General features: G+C 36.6%; 1 protein-coding gene across 6 annotated transcripts in view; it reads right to left on the bottom strand.

The window, feature by feature from the left end:
- Positions 1–19883, bottom strand: part of NOL4 (nucleolar protein 4) — a 464847-nt gene that overhangs the window by 307699 nt on the left and 137265 nt on the right. For all 6 annotated transcript variants that reach the window (XM_070778763.1, XM_019986452.2, XM_070778758.1 and 3 more), the window contains 3 exons: positions 14350–14461; positions 13008–13120; positions 6538–6670 (listed from right to left, as the gene is read on the bottom strand). In XM_070778763.1, coding sequence (XP_070634864.1) covers positions 6538–6670; positions 13008–13120; positions 14350–14461 — 358 coding nt within the window. The remainder of the gene's footprint in view (positions 1–6537; positions 6671–13007; positions 13121–14349; positions 14462–19883) is intronic.

The following is a 19883-nucleotide window of genomic DNA, read 5'->3' as shown; positions in this document are numbered from 1 at the left end:
GAGTGGGGAGCCATCTGCCTCTCCAGGAATCATAGGTAAAAGCTGAAATAAATGTCAATGCGCTTTAGGGGAATTCTTCCCTCACAAGTCTCTCTCCATCTTTCATTGTTTCTAGACATTACACTACTTTGCTTGGCACATGGCCATTGTTAATTTTTAATGAATAAACAAGTCATTGTTTGATACATTAATGAAGTACCAAAATATTGCAAACATTATCTCTACATAATTCCATTGAGTTGAGAGACAAGGCACATTCAATACCTTTTAGAGCAATATATTCTGTGATGTCACAACCAAAATAAAACAAAATGAGGGCCAGAGAGAAATGTATACAATTTTCCTATTGTAATCCCTTACTTTTAAAGGCAAATAAGCTAATGTGCAAAGATTTGAAAGGTGTGCCTCAACTTCTCTTTATATTCCTATAGTCTTTTTTAAATGGCAAAAGGGAAAATACAATTTGTTGTGACTTAAAAATACAGAAATCCTTTGCTAGTAATAATCTAATAATATTTTTGAGTTTCATAAAGCACAAATTTTCCCTTATAAAGCTATTAATATTATACAATATGTTATTAACTCAGAAAAGTAATTCAGATGTCTCTTAGAAAAGTATTTCTCTATCAGAAGTTGAACACTGTGAACTGAATCTTTGTCTGTTTCTAAATCCAACACTTTTGCCAGATATCCTTTATTAATAATAAATTACCTGAGATAAGAACAAAAAATAAATCAGCTGTTTTTAGGCACCAATTCCAAATAAATAATTTACAAAAAAATACTATTTTGAGCTAGTTCACACTCCCACAAATTTCTAGGATCTGGGATTGGACAACATAAGCCTTAAGTGACATTTCTATTTAGAATCCATTGAAATAGATGGAAAAACAAGAATCCTTACAAATTGATGAACATTCGAGTACAGAGCACCTCTAAGCTTTTTGATCCAGGAAAGCACTTTGGAATTCCATGGGCCACAACCACTCCAGAGAAGAACCTGTTGCACAGTAAGCTCCTTATACTTCACCAGAGCTTAAAGGACCTCATAGTGTCCTGAGTAACTCAAATGATTATGTAATATGTTAAACAACTTTATCCTAAAGGCATTACTGAAGATAGCAAAAAAGTTTTACATAGTTTAATATATTTTAATGAAAAAAATGGGTGAAGGTGGTCAAAAGGAACAAAGTTCCAGTTTAAAATATGTAAATTCTAGGGACTTAATGTACAGCATGGGGCCTATAGTTAATAATACTGCACTGTAATTTGGAAGTTGTTTAAAGAGTAGATCTTAAAAGTTCTTGTCACAAGAAGGAAAAATTATAACTATATGAGGTGATGGATGTTAACTAGACTCATTGTGGGGGTAATTCTGTAACGTATTACACACACAAAATTGTTACATTGTACATCAAAATTAATATGGGGAGGGAGGAGGGTTCAGGATGGGGAACACATGTATACCTGTGGCTGATTCATGTTGATATACGGCAAAACCAATACAATATTGTAAAGTTAAAAAATAAAATTAAAAAAATAATAAAAATAATAAAATAAAATTTAAAATCTTAAAAAAACAAAACTAATATGATGTGTTATGTAAATTATACCTAAATATTTTAAATGAGGGTAAAATATTTCCTATACAAAGATTCAAAGTTTCTGTGCATTTCTGTATTTTAATTGAGTTAGGGCATTATAAACTTAAGTAAAAGAAATCGAATATTACACATCAATTTTGACACACTTTTTTCTTATCAAATTCATCATTCTGGTTTGTATTTTCTTCACCTTTACCTAATTATCTAGTCTGATGGCAAGACATTTCCTTTCTTTTCCTCTCTTTTTCCTATGTGCATTATATTGTTATATCTACAAACTGATTTATATTTTACATTCTTTCTTTCCCTTGATATTGAAGAGATTTAAAAATCGTCCATTACCATGTGAGATGAGAACCGAAGAAGTTTATTTTCACTATGTCCAATAACACACTGTTACACTTACCTGTGTTATAAGTATGGGAAAGAGTCCTGAAAACTGACAATATGCTATTTCAATTTCTTTCCAATAATACCTTAAAGTAATTACTTAGTACTAAAGAAAATAGAATGCTTTAGCTTTAAAATGTTTATATTGTTCATATTTTATGAATATTAAACTGGAGTTTCATATGTTCATATTTTGTAGATGTCTCTTCAATTTCCATTTCTAAACTCCTCTCCATTGCCTTCTTAATATTCATCTTATTGGATTATTACTGAGATGGTCCTTCTCTGCCTACACCAGGGACGCAGCGTCCTTCACTTTGGGATGCACAGGACATTTTCAGTGTCTATAACATTTTTGGCTATAATGGTTGGAGGTAGGCAACACTGGCATGGAGTGGGTGGAGGTCAGTGATGCTTTGAAATCCCTGGACTAGACTAGATTGAAGCTGTGTTCAGGTTGCTACCATAATTGGATATGTTACATCATAAGTCCTTACCCACTGATTACTAAAGATCAAAGCATATTATCCACAGAAAGCAACATACCCCCAGACCCAAGGTAGTCCTAGTATTCTACATCCCGACTGATTTCAAGGAGACACAAACTAAAAGTTTTAGTAGCACGGATTCTTATTTTTACAGAAGCAGGACTTTTCCCACATTGGCTCAATGAACTGTAACCAAAATCAAATGGTATATGTATACTTTTATTCCTTTAGATTGTGTGTTAATTAAAGGCATAGGGACCATATCTTTTTTTTTTTTTTTTTTTTTTACTGAACATTAGACTGCATATACTGGAGAAGGCAATGGCAACCCACTCCAGTACTCTTGCCTGGAAAATCCCATGGGCAGAGGAGCCTCGTAGGCTGCAGTCCATGGGGTCGTGAAGAGTCAGACACGACTGAGCGACTTCACTTTCACTTTTCACTTTCATGCATTGGAGAAGGAAATGGCAACCCACTCCAGTGTTCTTGCCTGGAGAATCCCAGGGACGGGGGAGCCTGGTGGGCTGCCGTCTATGGGGTCGCACAGAGTCAGACATGACTGAAGCAACTTAGCAGCAGCAGCAGACTGTATATATGGGCTTTCCAGGTAGCACAGTGATTAAAGAATCCACCTGCCAATGCAGGGGACACAGGAGATGTGGGTTTGATCCCTGGGTTGGGAAGATGCCCTGGAGAAGGAAATGGCAACCCACTCCTGTATTCTTGCTACAGAAATCTCATGGAGAGAAGAGCCTGGTGGGCTACAGTCTATGGGGGTCACAGATCTGACATGACTGAGCATGCACTCACACATACTGTATATACATCTTAGTATTCAAGAAGCTCTTAAAAAAGGTAATATGGATGAAAAAAGCAAGAAAAAGACTACTGTAAATGATATAATCTATTTTTTATAAAATGATGACAAAATCTTCTGAGTATGTACATCTATGTGTAAGAGTGTGTGTGTGTGTGTGTGTGTGTGTACAGAGAAATTCAGGAATGATAGTTCGTCAGTATGGGTTACCTATGAGAGTGCCATTGTCAGGGAGAAAGAGAAAAGAAAATCATAAAAATATGCAAAATGTATATGACAAATCATGATTATGGTGAAAAGTTAGATTTACATAATGGGGCATAATTATTTACATAATAGACTATTTAAGAAGTATGTCGAATGGAGAAACTGAAAGAAAATCAAAAACACAAAAGATTCCCTAATTAATACAATATTTATAGTATAGAAGAAAAACAGCCAATAAGAAAAATAATATCATTTCATACCCTGATAAATCCTCTGAAGAATGTTAAAATTTAGGTAATAGAGAGGAGGAGAGAGTCCCGACCTGAAGAAAGATATTAGGGCTTGGAGAGGCAAATGTGAGACTCATCAGGGTACAGATCATACTGAAAGCCATGTGATTTGATGTGATCAGCTAGGCAGTGAGCACGGAAGAGGAGACAGAGAAGGGCTGCACCCCAGCACACTCCGCCATCTATTGACTAGACAATGAAAAAGGAACCCAGAGACAGGCCCACCAGGAAGCAAATGGTGTACAATCCTTTGATATTAGTAATGAGAAAGATGAAGGTCGCATCAAAGAATCAGGCCACATGAAGACTGCTGGTAGCACTCACAAGAGCAAGTAGAATGGGATCAGATCAGATCAGATCAGTTGCTCAGTCGTGTCCGACTCTTTGCGACCCCATTAATCGCAGCACACCAGGCCTCCCTGTCCATCACCAACTCCCAGAGTTCACTCAGACTCACGTCCATTGAGTCAGTGATGCCATCCAGCCATCTCATCCTCTGTCATCCCCTTCTCTTCTTGCCCCCAATCCCTCCCAGCATCAGAGTTTTTTCCAATGAGTCAGCTCTTCGCATGAGGTGGCCAAAGTACTGGAGTTTCAGCTTTAGCATCATTCCTTCCAAAGAAATCCCAGGGCTGATCTCCTTCAGAATGGACTGGTTGGATCTCCTTGCAGTCCAAGGGACTCTCAAGAGTCTTCTCCAACACCACAGTTCAAAAGCATCAATTCTTCGGCGCTCAGCCTTCTTCACAGTCCAACTCTCACATCCATACATGACCACAGGAAAAACCATAGCCTTGACTAGAATGGGATGGTGAGGATGAAAGCCTACCTGAGATGAGCCGGGAGGAGTGGAGTGAGGAAGTGGAGATGAGACAGGTTCTCAGTTTTGCAGTAAAGAGTATCATGGGCGTGGGGCAGAGAAAAGGGCAATGAGTGCACGGACACCGTGGGATGAATGGCGCTCTCCTAAGGAGGGCCTTTATTACATCATGTGTGTATGTTGATTCTGGGGAAAACCTGTGATGCAGGAGAAAGAGGAGGTAATTGCAAGAAGAGGAAACTGCAAGAGAAGTGTGAGGAGAAGGCGTTGAACATGTTAGGGAAGGCTTAGGCTGGAGAAGAAACAGCTAGGTATGGCCCTATCCTTGATGCATACATCAACGTACAATGAGAAAGGCATCAATGCCTTCTCCTAAGACGAAGTAATATTTGACATTATCCCTCCACATTTTATTAAAATCAACATATATTTATGTCACATCAACTGTCTCCTAGCCAAAGATCCATGATAGACTTCAATCAAGCAAACAAAGGATTTGCATCATGAGAGACATCCTATTATTTATGATCCCCAAAATTAAGAAGTAAAAAAGATGATGGTCAGGCAAAACATGTGCATATTACTAATAATAATATTATTAATAATATTAAGATACACACCCACCCAACTACACACACATATATATGGTTATTCCATTATTCTGGTGCTACACATTTTTCATTAAAAAACAAAATCTGAAAATCTACTAATATTTTAGAAGAAAAAAAGCAATTTATATCCATACCAGAAGAACTACATTCTTAGAAATTTCCCAAATAAGCATCATTTCTGTTGCAAGAGCTGTTATACTATGTAACGAGTAAAATGTGATTTTAAAGCCACTGATGACCAGTGTCCTGCTCCTTCTTTGTACTCATGCCAACAAGGACACCAGCATCTTTTAGATTCATCTGAAGTGGGAACACAAGTCCCCCCTCACATTTTTAAAGACTTTCTGATTAAGGATTTCTCGTTTGACAACATAAGAACACCAACAGCAGCTAGAAATGCAGCAATCTTGTGCAACTAGTTTTTAAATCAAGTATCAGAGAAAACAAGTAAAGAGCTTTATTTGCTATCAACAGATGCAGGCACAAAAATACACAGTCAAAAAGCTCATGTAAATTTGTTAATTACCGGAATAATAAACTATTTTTGAATAAAATTGGACAATTTCCTTCTATTTGTAAGCCTGAATTTTTATCCGCAATTACCAAGTAAGGAACATTTCCTTGCATACAGGATATTTTATTTACAAAGACAAAAATCTACACAAATAGTTTTAAAAAACCTCTGACTATACTAGACCTGAAGTGTGAATTGCTAAGCCTTCTCTACACGTCCAGTTTTCTCAACCTTAACTGCTCTATCAGGGACAGTGCAATGATTCAGGAATCATCAACAGACCCAGGAATAAAAGATCATGATCATTCTTTCCTTTAGAGCTGAATAAAACAGCTCAAAATCACAGCAAAATTCTTCTTACCCAGCAAAATCACTATGGTAAAAATTGTTCTTTTATAGCAATTGTTTTTTTGGCTATTCCTTTGTCTTTTAGTAACATCAAAACATCCTCATTAATCTCTGACCATTATTAAACTCTTTATTCAGTCAGGAGAATAATGGTCCAAGAAACCAAACCTAGAAAACATCACAGAAACCCAAAGTCCACTAATGTAACTCATTTTCAAGCTCAGAGTGCAAAACTTGGGCAAGCTTGAATTTTATAACTAGCATTTACAGTTTTAATCCAAGTAGTTGAGTCTAAGAATAATGAAGTGGATAACATAACCTTAGTGTACAGAAAAAAGTCTCCATAGAAACAGATAAAAAATTACCACCAGAATAAGAAGTGGTTGCTTTAATCAATTCTGATCCAGGATTATGTTATTGTTTTGTTTGCTCAGTTTGAAAGGCTTACCATCTTGTTGGCCATGAAGAGCCTGGGGACTTTGCATCCTTTCCTCAAGATTGGAGCTGAGGTCAGAGTTCACAGCTGACATCCGCGTTGAATCACTCATATCAAATTCATCACTTTCTATTGAACTTTCATCCTGAAAATGGTTTTAACATATCATCAAGTATCATAAAATATAATATACTCAGATGACTATTTTATCTATAGGATCAATTAAAGTTTAGCCAGTAAGTAAGCTTCTATAGGGCTCAGTTAAATGTTAACATGAATAGATGCTTGAAATAACAAACAAGACATGAAGACTTGTGAAGATTCAATGTGCCTTTGTATACAGGAAGATGTAAAAGGTTTAAAGTAATGTATTTAGGAAGGATGTAGTTGAGGAATTATCTGAATAATGAAGGAATGTATTTTTTAATTATTAAAAAGCTTTCTAAGAGTCAATCACAAAATATAGCATAAAAAGAAGCACACTTTTATTTTTAATGACAATAAAATATTATAAGCAAAAATCTGACATTGTAATAAAAAATCTGAACTGAAAAAATTTTATTGGTATACAGAATAGAATTTACTTAAAGAAAAATTTACATGTTTAGATCCAAAGTCCTCATTAGTCAGAAAACAAGTTAATCTTAGTACAGCCTTTCTTCCTTGCAAGGGACTACAAATGCCATTACCACAAAAAGTTCTAAGTACAAAAGATTCAGAAGCCAAACAGCAACCAAAAGCCAAATCAGCAAATGGCTAAATTCCCAAAAGGCAAAGCTAGCTGCCAAATTGTCAATTCATCAAAAAATCTATCAAATATTAAGTTAAAACAAATACATGCTATGTTGCTATAATCATTTTCTTGAAGAAAATTCCTTTGGGAGAACTGATTTTCGGACAAATGCTATGTGCTTATGGGAGAAGGCAATGGCACCCCACTCCAGTACTCTTGCCTGGAAAATCCCATGGACGGAGGAGCCTGGTAGACTGCAGACCATGGGGTCGCTAAGAGTCGGAAACGACTGAGCAACTTCACTTTCACTTTTCACTTTCATGCATTGGAGAAGGAAATGGCAACCCACTCCAGTGTTCTTGCCTGGAGAATCCCAGGGACGGGGGAGCCTGGTGGGCTGCCGTCTATGGGGTTGCACAGAGTCGGACACGACTGAAGTGACTTAGCAGCAGCAGCAGCTGTGTGCTTATGTAGGCAGGAAGACCCGAGAAACTCGTGTAAAATACCAAAAATGTTTCACTGAAACCACCAGGTTTTGCTTCAACTCATAAATATTTGATCTCAAAGTTTAACATTGATGCGATGATTACCAGTAGCAGCAGCAGTAGCACTGCTAATTATATCACAGACTCTGTTATTTAGTTGTTCACTTATGTCAGATTCATCCAACCTATGAGTCAGCATTTACCCAGTTAATGCGTTGTGAAACTTACCCAGCATTTACCCAGTTAACACAGTGTGAAATTGAGGCACAGAGCAGTTAGATAACTGATCACACTATCACCTACCAGACCTGGGCTTCATTATGATGTCACCCAGGCTTGAGAAAGAGCTTCTTTGAATAGAAAGCATTCTCTTGACTTCATAAATGACATCTTGGCATCAGTGAAGAAATTGCTATGGTCAGGAAACAGGAGCATTCTAGCACACTAACAACGGGCATTCTGATCCTTAGGTCAGACCCAGGTATCCGGGTGTTCTTCCTCTATCAAAGGTTCTGATAGTGTCTGGGTCTACCAAGGAGCACTGAAAGTGAAAGTGAAGTCGCTCAGTTGCGTCTGACTCTCTGCGACCCCATGGCCTGTAGCCTAACACACTCCTCCATCCATGGGATTTTCCAGGCAAGAATACTGGAGTGGGTTGTCATTTCCATCTCCAGAGGATCTTCCCGACCCAGGGATCGAACCCAGGTCTCCTGCACTATAGGCAGACGCTTTACCATCTGAGCCATTAATTCAGCAAGGAAATTCCACGCTGGGAGGCCTCTGGGCCATCAGCCACATAGACTTCTCCCAGCCACATGCCCTCTCTCAGGACACTGTTTTCTCCAATTCTAAATTCTATGAAAAATCCAAAGCATCTGAAATAAATATTTATGTTCAAAGAAGAAAAAATAATAGAATTCAGTGCAAACATTCACATTATCAATGTGCACCATATATGCACAAATGTACACACACATAGCTTGATAATATGTATATCCATTATATATACTATATATATTGTCTGTAATATATTATTTTAGAGCACATTCTCTGGAGCCACACTGCCTGGATTCAGATTTATGCTCTGTATGATGTGAGAGTTGGACTGTGAAGAAGGCTGAGCACCGAAGAATTGATGCTTTTGAACTGTGGTGTTGGAGAAGACTCTTGAGAGTCCCCTGGACTACAAGGAGATCCAACCAGTCCATCCTAAAGGAAATCAGTCCTGAATATTCATTGGAAGGACTGATGCTGAAGCTGAAACTCCAGTACTTTGGCCACCTCATGTGAAGAGCTGACTCATTGGAAAAGACTCTGATGCTGGGAGGGATTGGGGGCAGGAGGAGAAGGGGACGACAGAGGATGAAATGGCTGGATGGCATCACTGACTCGATGGACGTGAGTCTGAGTGAACTCCGGGAGTTGGTGATGGACAGGGAGGCCTGGCGTGGTGCGATTAATGGGGTCGCAAAGAGTAGGACACGACTGAGCAACTGAACTGAACTGAACTGAACCTATTAGATGTGTTACCTTAAGCAAGTTACCTAATATTTCTGTGCCTCAGTTTCCTCACCTATAAAATGGGAATAATAAAAATAGTATCAACCTCATAGGGCTGTGTAATGATTGAGAGGCTACATTATATTTAAAGTAGTTAAAACAACATGAGATACATAATAAGCACAAAGCTGTTTGATACTGTTATATAGAATATGTAACAAATTCTACAGTGTAGAAGATTTATATTTATTATACATGAACACACACAAAAATGAATTTAAATATAATAATAAAGATGATCAATCTGTGTTTATAAAGTAGCTGTGGATACTTTATAATCTTTATAAAAGTGTTTATTATGTCTACTACAAAGAGCTAGCTAGATGTAGTCTAGTAAAATATTATTTGCATGATAAGTGTATATGTGTGTGAGAGACAGATTTGTATTTAATATGCGTGTGTGTGTGTGTGCGCGTGCGTGCGGGGGAGGGGGGGTGCACATGTGCTCAATCGCTCAGGCATGTCTAATTCTTTGAGACTCCATGGGCTGTAGGCCGCCAGGCTTCGGCCCATGGTATTATCGAGGCAAGAATACTGGAGTGAGTTTCCAGTTCTTCCTCCAGGGCATCTTCCTGACCCAGGGATGAAAACCATGTCTCCTGTGTGTCCTGCATTGGCAGGAGGATTCCTTACCACTAGCGCCACTTGCGAAGCCCCTATATAAATGTGAAAGTAAAAGTGCTCAGTTGTGTCTGACTGTTTGCAACCCCATGGACCATATAGTCCATGGAATTCTCCAGGCCAGAATACTGGAGTGGGTAACCTATTCCTTCTCCAGGGGATCTTCCCCACCCAGGAATGGAACTGGGGTCTCCTGCATTGCTATGCCATGCTATGCTAAGTCACTTCAGTCGTGTCCGACTCTGTGCAACCCCATGGACGGCAGCCCACCAGGCTCCCCCGTCCCTGGGATTCTCCAGGTAAGAACACTGGAGTGGGCTGCCATTTCCTTCTCCAATGCAGGAAAGTGAAAAGTGAAAGTGAAGTCGCTCAGTCGTGTCCGACTCTTAGCGACCCCATGGATTGCAGCGTACCAGGCTCCTCCGTCCATGGGATTTTCCAGGCAAGAGTACTGGAGTGGGGTGCCATTGCCTTCTCCTGCATTGCAGGTGGACTCAACTGAGCTCTCAGGGAAGCTATATAAATGTATTAGGGAAGATATATAAATGTATCTACATGTAAAAAGTCTGTGTGTGAGGTTATGTGTATGTTTAAAGAGAAACTAGAAACAAAGAGTGACTCTGTAGTGTCTGTTCTATAGAATGGTTTATACAAAGTGCGCATTATGGCTGATCGATGTAGCTAGTGTGACGAAAGAACTGGAAATTTAATTTTAGCTAATTTAATTTTGGTTAAATTTCAATATCCCTGTATGGGTAGAGGCTACCATGTTGCAGATTCAACTATTTCTCATTGTTAGATATTTCCAATCATTACCATTAGCAATGCAATAAACATCCTAATATGTAAATTGTTTTATATATCAAATTCCTTAGTATAAATTTCTAGTCACAGCATATAAATAACTTGACAAAGTTTTAAATTAATTATTGCCAAACTCTCTCCCAAAAAGTCTGTTGTGGTTTAAATTCTCATCAATAGTTTATAAGAAGGCTGATCTTACTTTGGATACAGTATTTTGTAATTTTAAAGGAACTCCCATTCCTGGCTGTCTATATTTCTATTACTAGCATTTAGTATCCTCTCACATACAGACTTTCATCATTTATTTCCTTCATGGTCTGTCTCCCACCACCACTAGAAGATAAGCTTAATAAAGGCAAGGATTTTGTCAGTTTATTCAGTGTTTATGTCCACTGCCTATAAGACTGACAATTACATAAGAAGGTACTCAATAAATATTGGTTAAGGTAATTGATTACACATTTATTAAATTTAAATATAACTTACTACAAAAGGGATATCTCACTTGATTTCCATTTTTACCATGACTTATCTAACCACTTTTCTATCTTTCAATGATCACAATTTCCAAAATTTTTTAAGTAATATAATTCATCATTTATCTAAATATTTTTAAGACAATGTATACCCAAGGTAGAATTTTTTAAATGTAAGGATAAGAGTTATTTTCCTAATCCAATTATCATTTAAAATAATCCATTTTTTATATGAAATACTCAGGATTTTGTAGAAGCCAGAAGGACTTAGCATATGTGGGCTCTGCTGGCTCAAAGTTGACATTTTTTGGCCTATTAATAAACATATCAATATCTAAATGAGTTTTCTACAAATAATTTGACAGCTCTAACCAGTTTACAGGTTTTTAAAAAATGATTTTCAATTGTGTGCTGAATCATGGGAATAATATTTTCATTCTTGGGGATGGATAAATAGTAATATTTTCTTAACTGCTTTTCTTGTATTTGAATGGCTTTATTATGAGTTAATCACTTACATATATCTATCTGATAATATGGAATCTGATGTTGCCACAGCTCTAATACAGATGTTGTTATAGAATATACTTTTCATAAAGTCTTTTGAGACAAAATAATTTTATAAATACAGTTTTGAGATTAAACCTGCTGATATAAAGAGGAAAATAAAAAATTTGATTTGAGCTTTATGAACAAAGTTAACCAAATAATTGTAAAAGAATTTAATACCTCACCAAGTAATGTTATACTTAAAAATAAGTATTTAACCACATTTCCTCTTCCAGAGAAATTTCAAACAGGAGAGAATATATTCTCTCTGAGAAATATTTCTAGTATAGATACTTTGAGTGTGTATATTAACTGGGGCTTCCCTGGTGGCTCAGATGGTAAAGCATCTGCCTGCAATGTGGGAGACCCAGGTTCGATTCCTGGGTCGGGAAGATCCCCTGGAGAAGGAAATGGCAATCCACCCCAGCACTCTTGCCTGGAAAATCCCATGGATGGAGGAGCCTGATAGGCTACAGTCCATGGGATAGATACTTTGAGTGTGTATATTAACTAATGGCTACTAACTAATTAAGAAGGATTTACTAAGCCACACTGTTAGAAGTATTTGGGGAATATACACAGGGTTTGTATACAACTTAGTTCCTGCTTTTGAGATACTTCAACCAAACTGGTAAGTGAATCAGTATCTTGGAGAAGAATATTTAACAAATATTCATTCTGTGTTTAATATATGCCAACAAGCTCATTGGTAGAATCTTACTATACAAATTAAATAAAATAATCTGAAACATCAAAATGTTTCTAGTTAAGATGATTCAGAGACATAGACAAATACATAGAATAAGGGTTAATTGAAAAACAACTTTAAAATATACAAAAGGTTTGGATGATTTGAAATGGTCATACTTGAAATACCTATGAAATTGAACTTTCTGATTTCCAGGTAAAATAGCCTTAATACTGTAATTTCCCTGGATATACACTTATTTGGAATACTTTCTCCTGAACTTCTTAGCACTTCATCAAGGTTAGTTCGATGGTAGGCTATGAAGGAAAATGAATCTTTGGGGAGAATGAACAAATGTTCACATAACACTAAGGTGGATGTGGTCAGATAGGGAATCTATTGGCAACTAAAAATTTCTGCCTCTTTCTCCATCTGTGCAGTTCTACTGACACTCCTTTTATTAAAAAATAAATTAGTCTTCAAAATGGCGTCATGCTTAATATGAGAGTCATGCTTATCAAGCTTCATTCTGACTTGTGATATAAGGGTAGATATTTTCATTTTACCTCCTCTTGCTGTGAGTTTAGCAGCTGCAGTTTCATGTGCTTCATATAGGCCATGGTAATTGGCATGTTGTAGTCAATCATGCTGGTCACCAAAGTGGGAGGTTTTCCATTATCTGTAATAAAACATTTTTAATGGGTAATGAAAGTGATACAGTACTCTACTTGTAATTTTAGAATGATCTAGTTTGTTCAAATTGAAATAAGAGGCAAGATACCAAGTGTTTAGGAGATTGGTAGCATTAGAGATGGAGCATAAAAATATATATATATATATATATATATATATATATATATATGATTGGCAAAGTTCAATAATGGTGTATGGGGACAAAATAGCACTATGGATAAACTGGTTATTTCTAACTACAAGGTGAGTTTTTTGGTATCCTGGATAACAATGAGTGAAGCTAATATAGTGGTTAAACAAAATCATCAGTATTTTTGTATTTTTCTCCTTTGCTGTACACAATTTTTTTTGGCCATGCCACACAGCATGTGGGATCTTAATGCTCTAACCAGGGACTGAACCCAAGGCTGGGCTTCTCTGGTGGCTCAGACAGTAAAGAATCTGCCTGCAATGCAGGAGACTCAGGTTTGATCCCTGGGTCAAGAGGATCTCCTGGAGAAGGGAATGGCTACCTACTTCAGTATTCTTGCCTAGAGAATTCCATGGACAGAGGAGCCCGGTGGGCTATACTAACACTTTCGCTTCTCACACCTGCAGTTGGAGCTCAAAGTCTTAACCACTGGACCATCAGGGAAGTCCCCACACTTACTTTCTAAGTGGACCACATGAGGGCAAAAAGGAAGCCTTTTATTTTTATATTTTGCCATTCTACTCATCCTCCCACACATGGGAATTGACTAGCTTCAATATAGCTTTGAGATTAACCTCTGAGAAACTCATATATTAGGAAAATAATCCAAATAATTTTTAATGAAAGCCAAAGCCAAATAGTAACTTCTCTATAAAAATTTTCAGAGAGAAAATTATTATTCATTACTTTTAGAAATAAGAAGATGATAAATTTAAAAGAACACAGATGGAACATCAATTTCCTTGCTGAAGATAGTTAAAACACTACAAAATACACACAATGAATGAGAATTAAAACATTATTATAGGACAAAAAGTATTTGCCACAGTCAAGACTGTCTTTCATTTGAAGAAGGGCATCATTGCATTGCTTTGTAAGTGGATTTACTGGCTCCTATTTGAATAAATGAGATGATTTGACTTGTTGAACTGTTTCATTCTACCACATTCTTCGAAAAATGTGGGCTATAAATTGCCATTATGAATAAAATTACTTGAAATCTCACTATTTGACGCTGCGGCTACCTTTATGATCTGTTCCATCTGGGTTTAAATGCATTCTTTTCTGGCACTCTGAGCAGCTCATTAGAAATCGTGTCACCGCTTCTCTTGGTAGGAAGGCATAGCTCTCTGAAATCTGAAATGATTCACAAAACAGGGGTGTTATTATACAAACAGACTGGGCATGATTCAACAGAAGTGATCACTGTATTTCCAAATAAGACACATTATTCCATAATGGCAGGAAGCACAATGAAAGCATGCATTGCATACCATGCATCATTTCAAGAAATATCTATCCAACTTGATTGCGTGTCTCTTAATAATCACTAAGAACGCGATGTGGACAAAAAGGAGCCACATCTGGATGGAGATCTGTTTCTATTTCTGCATTTCTTTTAGGAAAAATAATCACAGGGTACAGATACTCAGGTGAATTTTCTTTATTAAAATTGGCCCCCATGGTTTTTGGCAATTAAACTCATTGCTAGCACCATTAACATGGTATCCAATTTTACATATGCTTTTAAAAATTTAGCCCCAAGGAGAAACAAACAACTTTAGATTTTGCAGTAATAAGCAGGTCTTCATGATTGCTTTTCAAAGTATTTTCAGAAAAAGAAAAAATAATCTGAACAGAACTCATGTTATCTATTTACTGCAGTGAATCATCCTTTCCACAGAAAATGACACACCTGGAATGCATTCTGGCCACCAATTTTTCATTTGTTATTTTACATCAGTTTTTCATAATCTATGTTACACTGAGAGTCACAGCCACTTTTCCAGCACCCTACCCAGAGCTTCTCTTTTCAGAACCATGATCTAGAATCAAATTAAAAATCAAAATTCTTATCAGTGATTCTTTAAACACTGACTTTTAAAAAACCAAGGTATTTCTGTCATCAAAGCAAAAATTCTGGAAGTGAAACTGATAGATTGCTAAACATCACTGAATAAAACCTGGCACTAACTCTGACGGGGATGCTAGGGAGTCTGATTAGGGCATTAGTTTTCCACCATACTAACACTGACACTGGTCCCTGAAATATGAGATAAGCAGGAGGAATAAATGAGTTGTAAATTAGATATAAGTGCCATAACACTATCTCAGGTGCATGTAGAGCTGTTATGAACACTGATGTATTTTAAGTTTGTGGAAAGGAAGGAAAATATGCAGCTTGTGTTCAACTGAGTACAAATCTGCACAGGCCCTTCCATGTTCCTGGGGGAAACTTCTGCTTATCCAGGCTACAGAAGGAGCACGGCATCAAGGAAACCTCACATACTAAAATCCAAAATTATAAAGTGCATTTTACCCTGGATTTCACATGAAAATCAGTTTGCATCACTTAGCCTATCACTTTGACGCTCAGGGAAAAGAAGCCATAAGAATATGAAAGAGAAGAAATTAGTCTACAACTGAAAATAAGTCATGGATGATCCATACACATTCAGCTCTACTAGGATTAGACAATGAAACTCTGATTTTTAATATAACTATCATTTGTAAATTAAGATGTTCAGATTAAAAAAAACTTCCTTGTAATATAGGAATTGTGAGGAAAAATAATTAGAGAAATTTCAAACTATTTCATCAAAATATATTGTTAGTTATAAAGTGAAGAAATACAAATACACAATTTAAATGTTCATTCATTTTCACACATTCTCTCTCTCCACACACACACACACAAATTTGACTTTTATTCATCTATTTTTACAAAGGGAACTAGCATTTTAGCCTGATTTAGTTAACTAATTAGAGATAATTTTTTTCTGACTTTAAAAATCTATTTTATAATAATTTGGAAGCTAAGTCTCTGCTGCATGCTCTGTCCAGACACTTCATATTTTAACAATATTGACTTATAATCCACTGGAACTAATACATCTAGTCAGTAAATTCATTAACAAGCAGGATTTGAGAAGAATGCTCCATTAATTTATTTTCAAAGAAGATTTCTATTAATGCTTTTCTTTTCTTACATAAAAGAGAAATCTTCAATTGGAAAAAATAGCCCACTGGTGGAGTAAAAGAGATCCTGTGTTTGCTTCCATGGTCCTGATGCTCTGCAATTTTCCCTTTTCTCAGTGTTAATAAAGCCCTTGTGTAGAAATCCCATCTAGAGAGTTTTATCATTGACCTGATTCAATTGTATTATTTGTCCTAGCACTACCTAGTTCCAATTGTTTTAATCATTAATCATATTTAATATTTCTTTTGTACTTTTACTCTTAAAAACAAGTATCTGTAATGACCACAAATAAGTTATGTAAGTGGATAAATATCTGTACATTTGTGAATGAAATAAAAATTCCTTCTGATATCTTAGAAAAGATATTTTAGTAAGTATTGTATCACATTGATCTCTGGTATTATTCTGGGCATATCACTGTATGTCATGTAAGTGGACAAAATCACCCCTTTGCGGGTGCTTTTTTTCGTGTTCAGAACCCATTTTATAGGGGGACCTGCTGAGACACCCTACTCTTCTCAGGCCTTTTCTACCCCACCTCATGCTCACCAGAGCCCAAGGACCCTGGAGTCTTCTGAGGCACAGGGAGGAGAAGAGACCCTCAGAATAGGCTCTTCAAGTCTCACACTCATTTCTGAAGGGATATTTCTCCTGCCATGATGGTAAAGAGGGAAAATTCTTCCTTCTCCTTTTTCCAGAATCTTTCCTCTCCAGTCTTTTTGAAATTAAGGGTCCTAGGCAGCCTCCACTGCCACGGTTCTCAGAACATTTTTAAACAGTGAGGAGATGTCCTTTAAAAGTTCTAAAATTATGGTACATTTGAATAATTACATTTTCATTTTAATAATTACAAATACAGCCCATAATGAAATACTGTGCTTGGTCCTGTCAATATCCTTTCATAACCCCGTTCAGAGATTACACGGACAGTCTACATGAAGACTCTTGAACTTGAGGCCTGAGCTAAATGCTCCTATGGCCCTTGCCCCAGTGAAAGGATCTGCTTCTGTGAATGTTTAAATGTAAAATCAACTTTAAACAGATATTCATAAACAGAGATAAAACTCAGGGATGTGTTCTTCCAAGCTGTCTATTCATCAAAGTCCTAAATATGTAAAAACAGGTGCAAATCAAATCTAGAATGGACAGAAATTGAAAAATATTTTGATTCATATATGTGAAATACCATTCTAACTATAATTAATGATATGAAACACTATGTCATTCATAAATGTCTATTTCCTTGACCCATTTTCCCAATCTAATCAATTCTCTTTTTCTAGGACAGAAATCAGACTTTGAATATGTGGCACAGACCATTTCTAGAACACTAGTGAGGATGATATTAATTTGAAAATTCATTCTTAGAAATATCTTTATAACTGGGAAAGACAGAGTATATTTCCTTAGAATTGGTTTATCAACACAGAAATGCTGCATCTTGTTAGTAATAAGAAGCAAAACATCACTAGAATGGATATTAGCCTCGTTCCTTCTGAATGAAACCCTAAAACAATAAAAACAGCAACAACAAAACAACTGCCATGTGACAAGTCATATATATTGCCAGTAACAACAATAAACATCCAAAGGAAGGACTAGAACATAGTCATATTCAATCTTACAAACTAATGAACTCACACTCCTCATTATGTGAATAATTATGAGGCATCTCTTTCTTAGAAATGTTATTTTCTATAAATCCAGACTTGGTTTCTTAGATGTGTATATTGCTTTTCACTGAGTTTTGTATCCATTATTTAGGTAGTGTATACCTAAAATACAGGAATTCCTTGATAAGAGGATCCATTGGTACAAGAGGTTAAATAAACTGCCACTGTTACACAAGAGAGGGCAAAGCAAAGAGCTGGAACTTGAAACTGGATGTCTTGGTCCTGGTCTATTTCCATACACTCAAGGGACCATGGTGGGCTCATCCAACAGACAGGTTAGACAAATGCATAGGGTCCAAGGAAAGCAGGAACCTCAAAATAGATTTTCAAAAATTTGATATTGTAAAAAAAAGAAAAAGCCCAACCTACCCCAAACCCCAAAGTGTTACCAGAGTTGGGACTTGGGAACTTTTGTTTTCTTCCTGCTATCACTGCTATATTTTTTTATTATAAGTATTATTATAGCTACAAAGCTCTATAGATATACATACTAAGTTTTTAAAATTAATTCTATTATTTTTTTTCAAATTATTTTCCCATTTAGGTTATTACAGAATATCGAGCAGAACTCCCTGTGCATACAGTAAGTCCTTGTCAGTTATCTATTTTAAATATATTTAAAATATATCTGTTTTAAATATTCCTTCAACTTGAGTTGTGGCTAAAGATTTGTAAGATTCATTGATGCTTTTTAAGAAAGGCAGGCTGCCACATGTGGCGCCTCATTTGGTGTGTCTGGAGTCTTGGAAGCTTGACTATCCTACATTCCATATCCTACATATGGACCTTGGGAGCGTGTGGGGAGGTTCTGGCAGGGGAGCACAGCTACTCATATGCCCTTGGCCAAGGGATGATTGTCCCTTGGGTCGATCACGCTTTTCACCGCAAAGCATGCATGTGGGGCAGGTCACGCTCTTCAGTTGAGCATGCAGTTTTGGGAGGAGGCACCTGGAGTGGTGAGGAAGGAAAAATACACCCGCCTCGTCAGCCAGATCAGTCAAATCATCCCTGGCGATCAATGGGGTGACCGGTGTCATAGACAGAGAGCCCTCACACGCTGTTTTTCCTATTTTTTTTAACATCAAATTAGCTATGGTTGAATGCTGGGAATGTTATGGCACCTTTTCCATTGCTTATCACTTCTAAAGAGTTTAATTCATCTGTGTATTAGACAACATTGATAGTGTCTTCAATGAACACATTATATTCTAAGTCCGTTAGGACCAGAACTCATCAGGAATGCCGAAAATAATAAATTGCATTAGCATTCTAAGAAGTATAAATCACCTCTCCAATTTAAAAATATGGTAATACTTCTACATAAAAATAACTAAACTGTAGCATCTATGAATGGACAGCATTTAGAACCAAGATGATATTAGTAATCTAATGATAAACCTATCCACCTGAAGAGTATCTAATTATTAAGCCTTGTAAGGGGCACTGCTATTGATCTTACACACTTGTGGGTTAAAATATAAAATGTAAAAAAACTATCAGGAACTTATTTCTGAAATGTTTACTGACAAATACTGTAGTTGAAAGGAGGATGAGCATTTGTACCTTGCCAATGCCCCTGCCTTTGTGAAGGAAGAAGAAACAGTTTTTTAATCCAAAAAGTATCAAACCAATGGCAGTTCCCAAGTGCCACTCACCTTCCCCTCAAAAACTTATTAAGGTAAAACTGTAACTTATTCAAAAGAACTGAAATTTTAAGTCAATCACAGTTAAATGAGTGTCCAAATCTCATAAATTTGATCATATACGTAATTCCTAAAGTCTTCTTACATTTACTTTGGAATAGCACAGTTTTATACTCAGAAATAAGTCTCCTTTCTTTCTGGGATCTGACTACGTGGGTAATACGAAATTAAAAAATTTTGAAATTAATTACTCAAAATAATTT

The sequence above is a fragment of the Bos indicus genome, chromosome 24 (assembly GCF_029378745.1).
Source record: "Bos indicus isolate NIAB-ARS_2022 breed Sahiwal x Tharparkar chromosome 24, NIAB-ARS_B.indTharparkar_mat_pri_1.0, whole genome shotgun sequence".
Taxonomy (NCBI): Eukaryota; Metazoa; Chordata; class Mammalia; order Artiodactyla; family Bovidae; genus Bos; species Bos indicus.
Note: the sequence above shows the minus strand (reverse complement) of the source record. Positions and strands in the feature narration are given on the sequence as shown.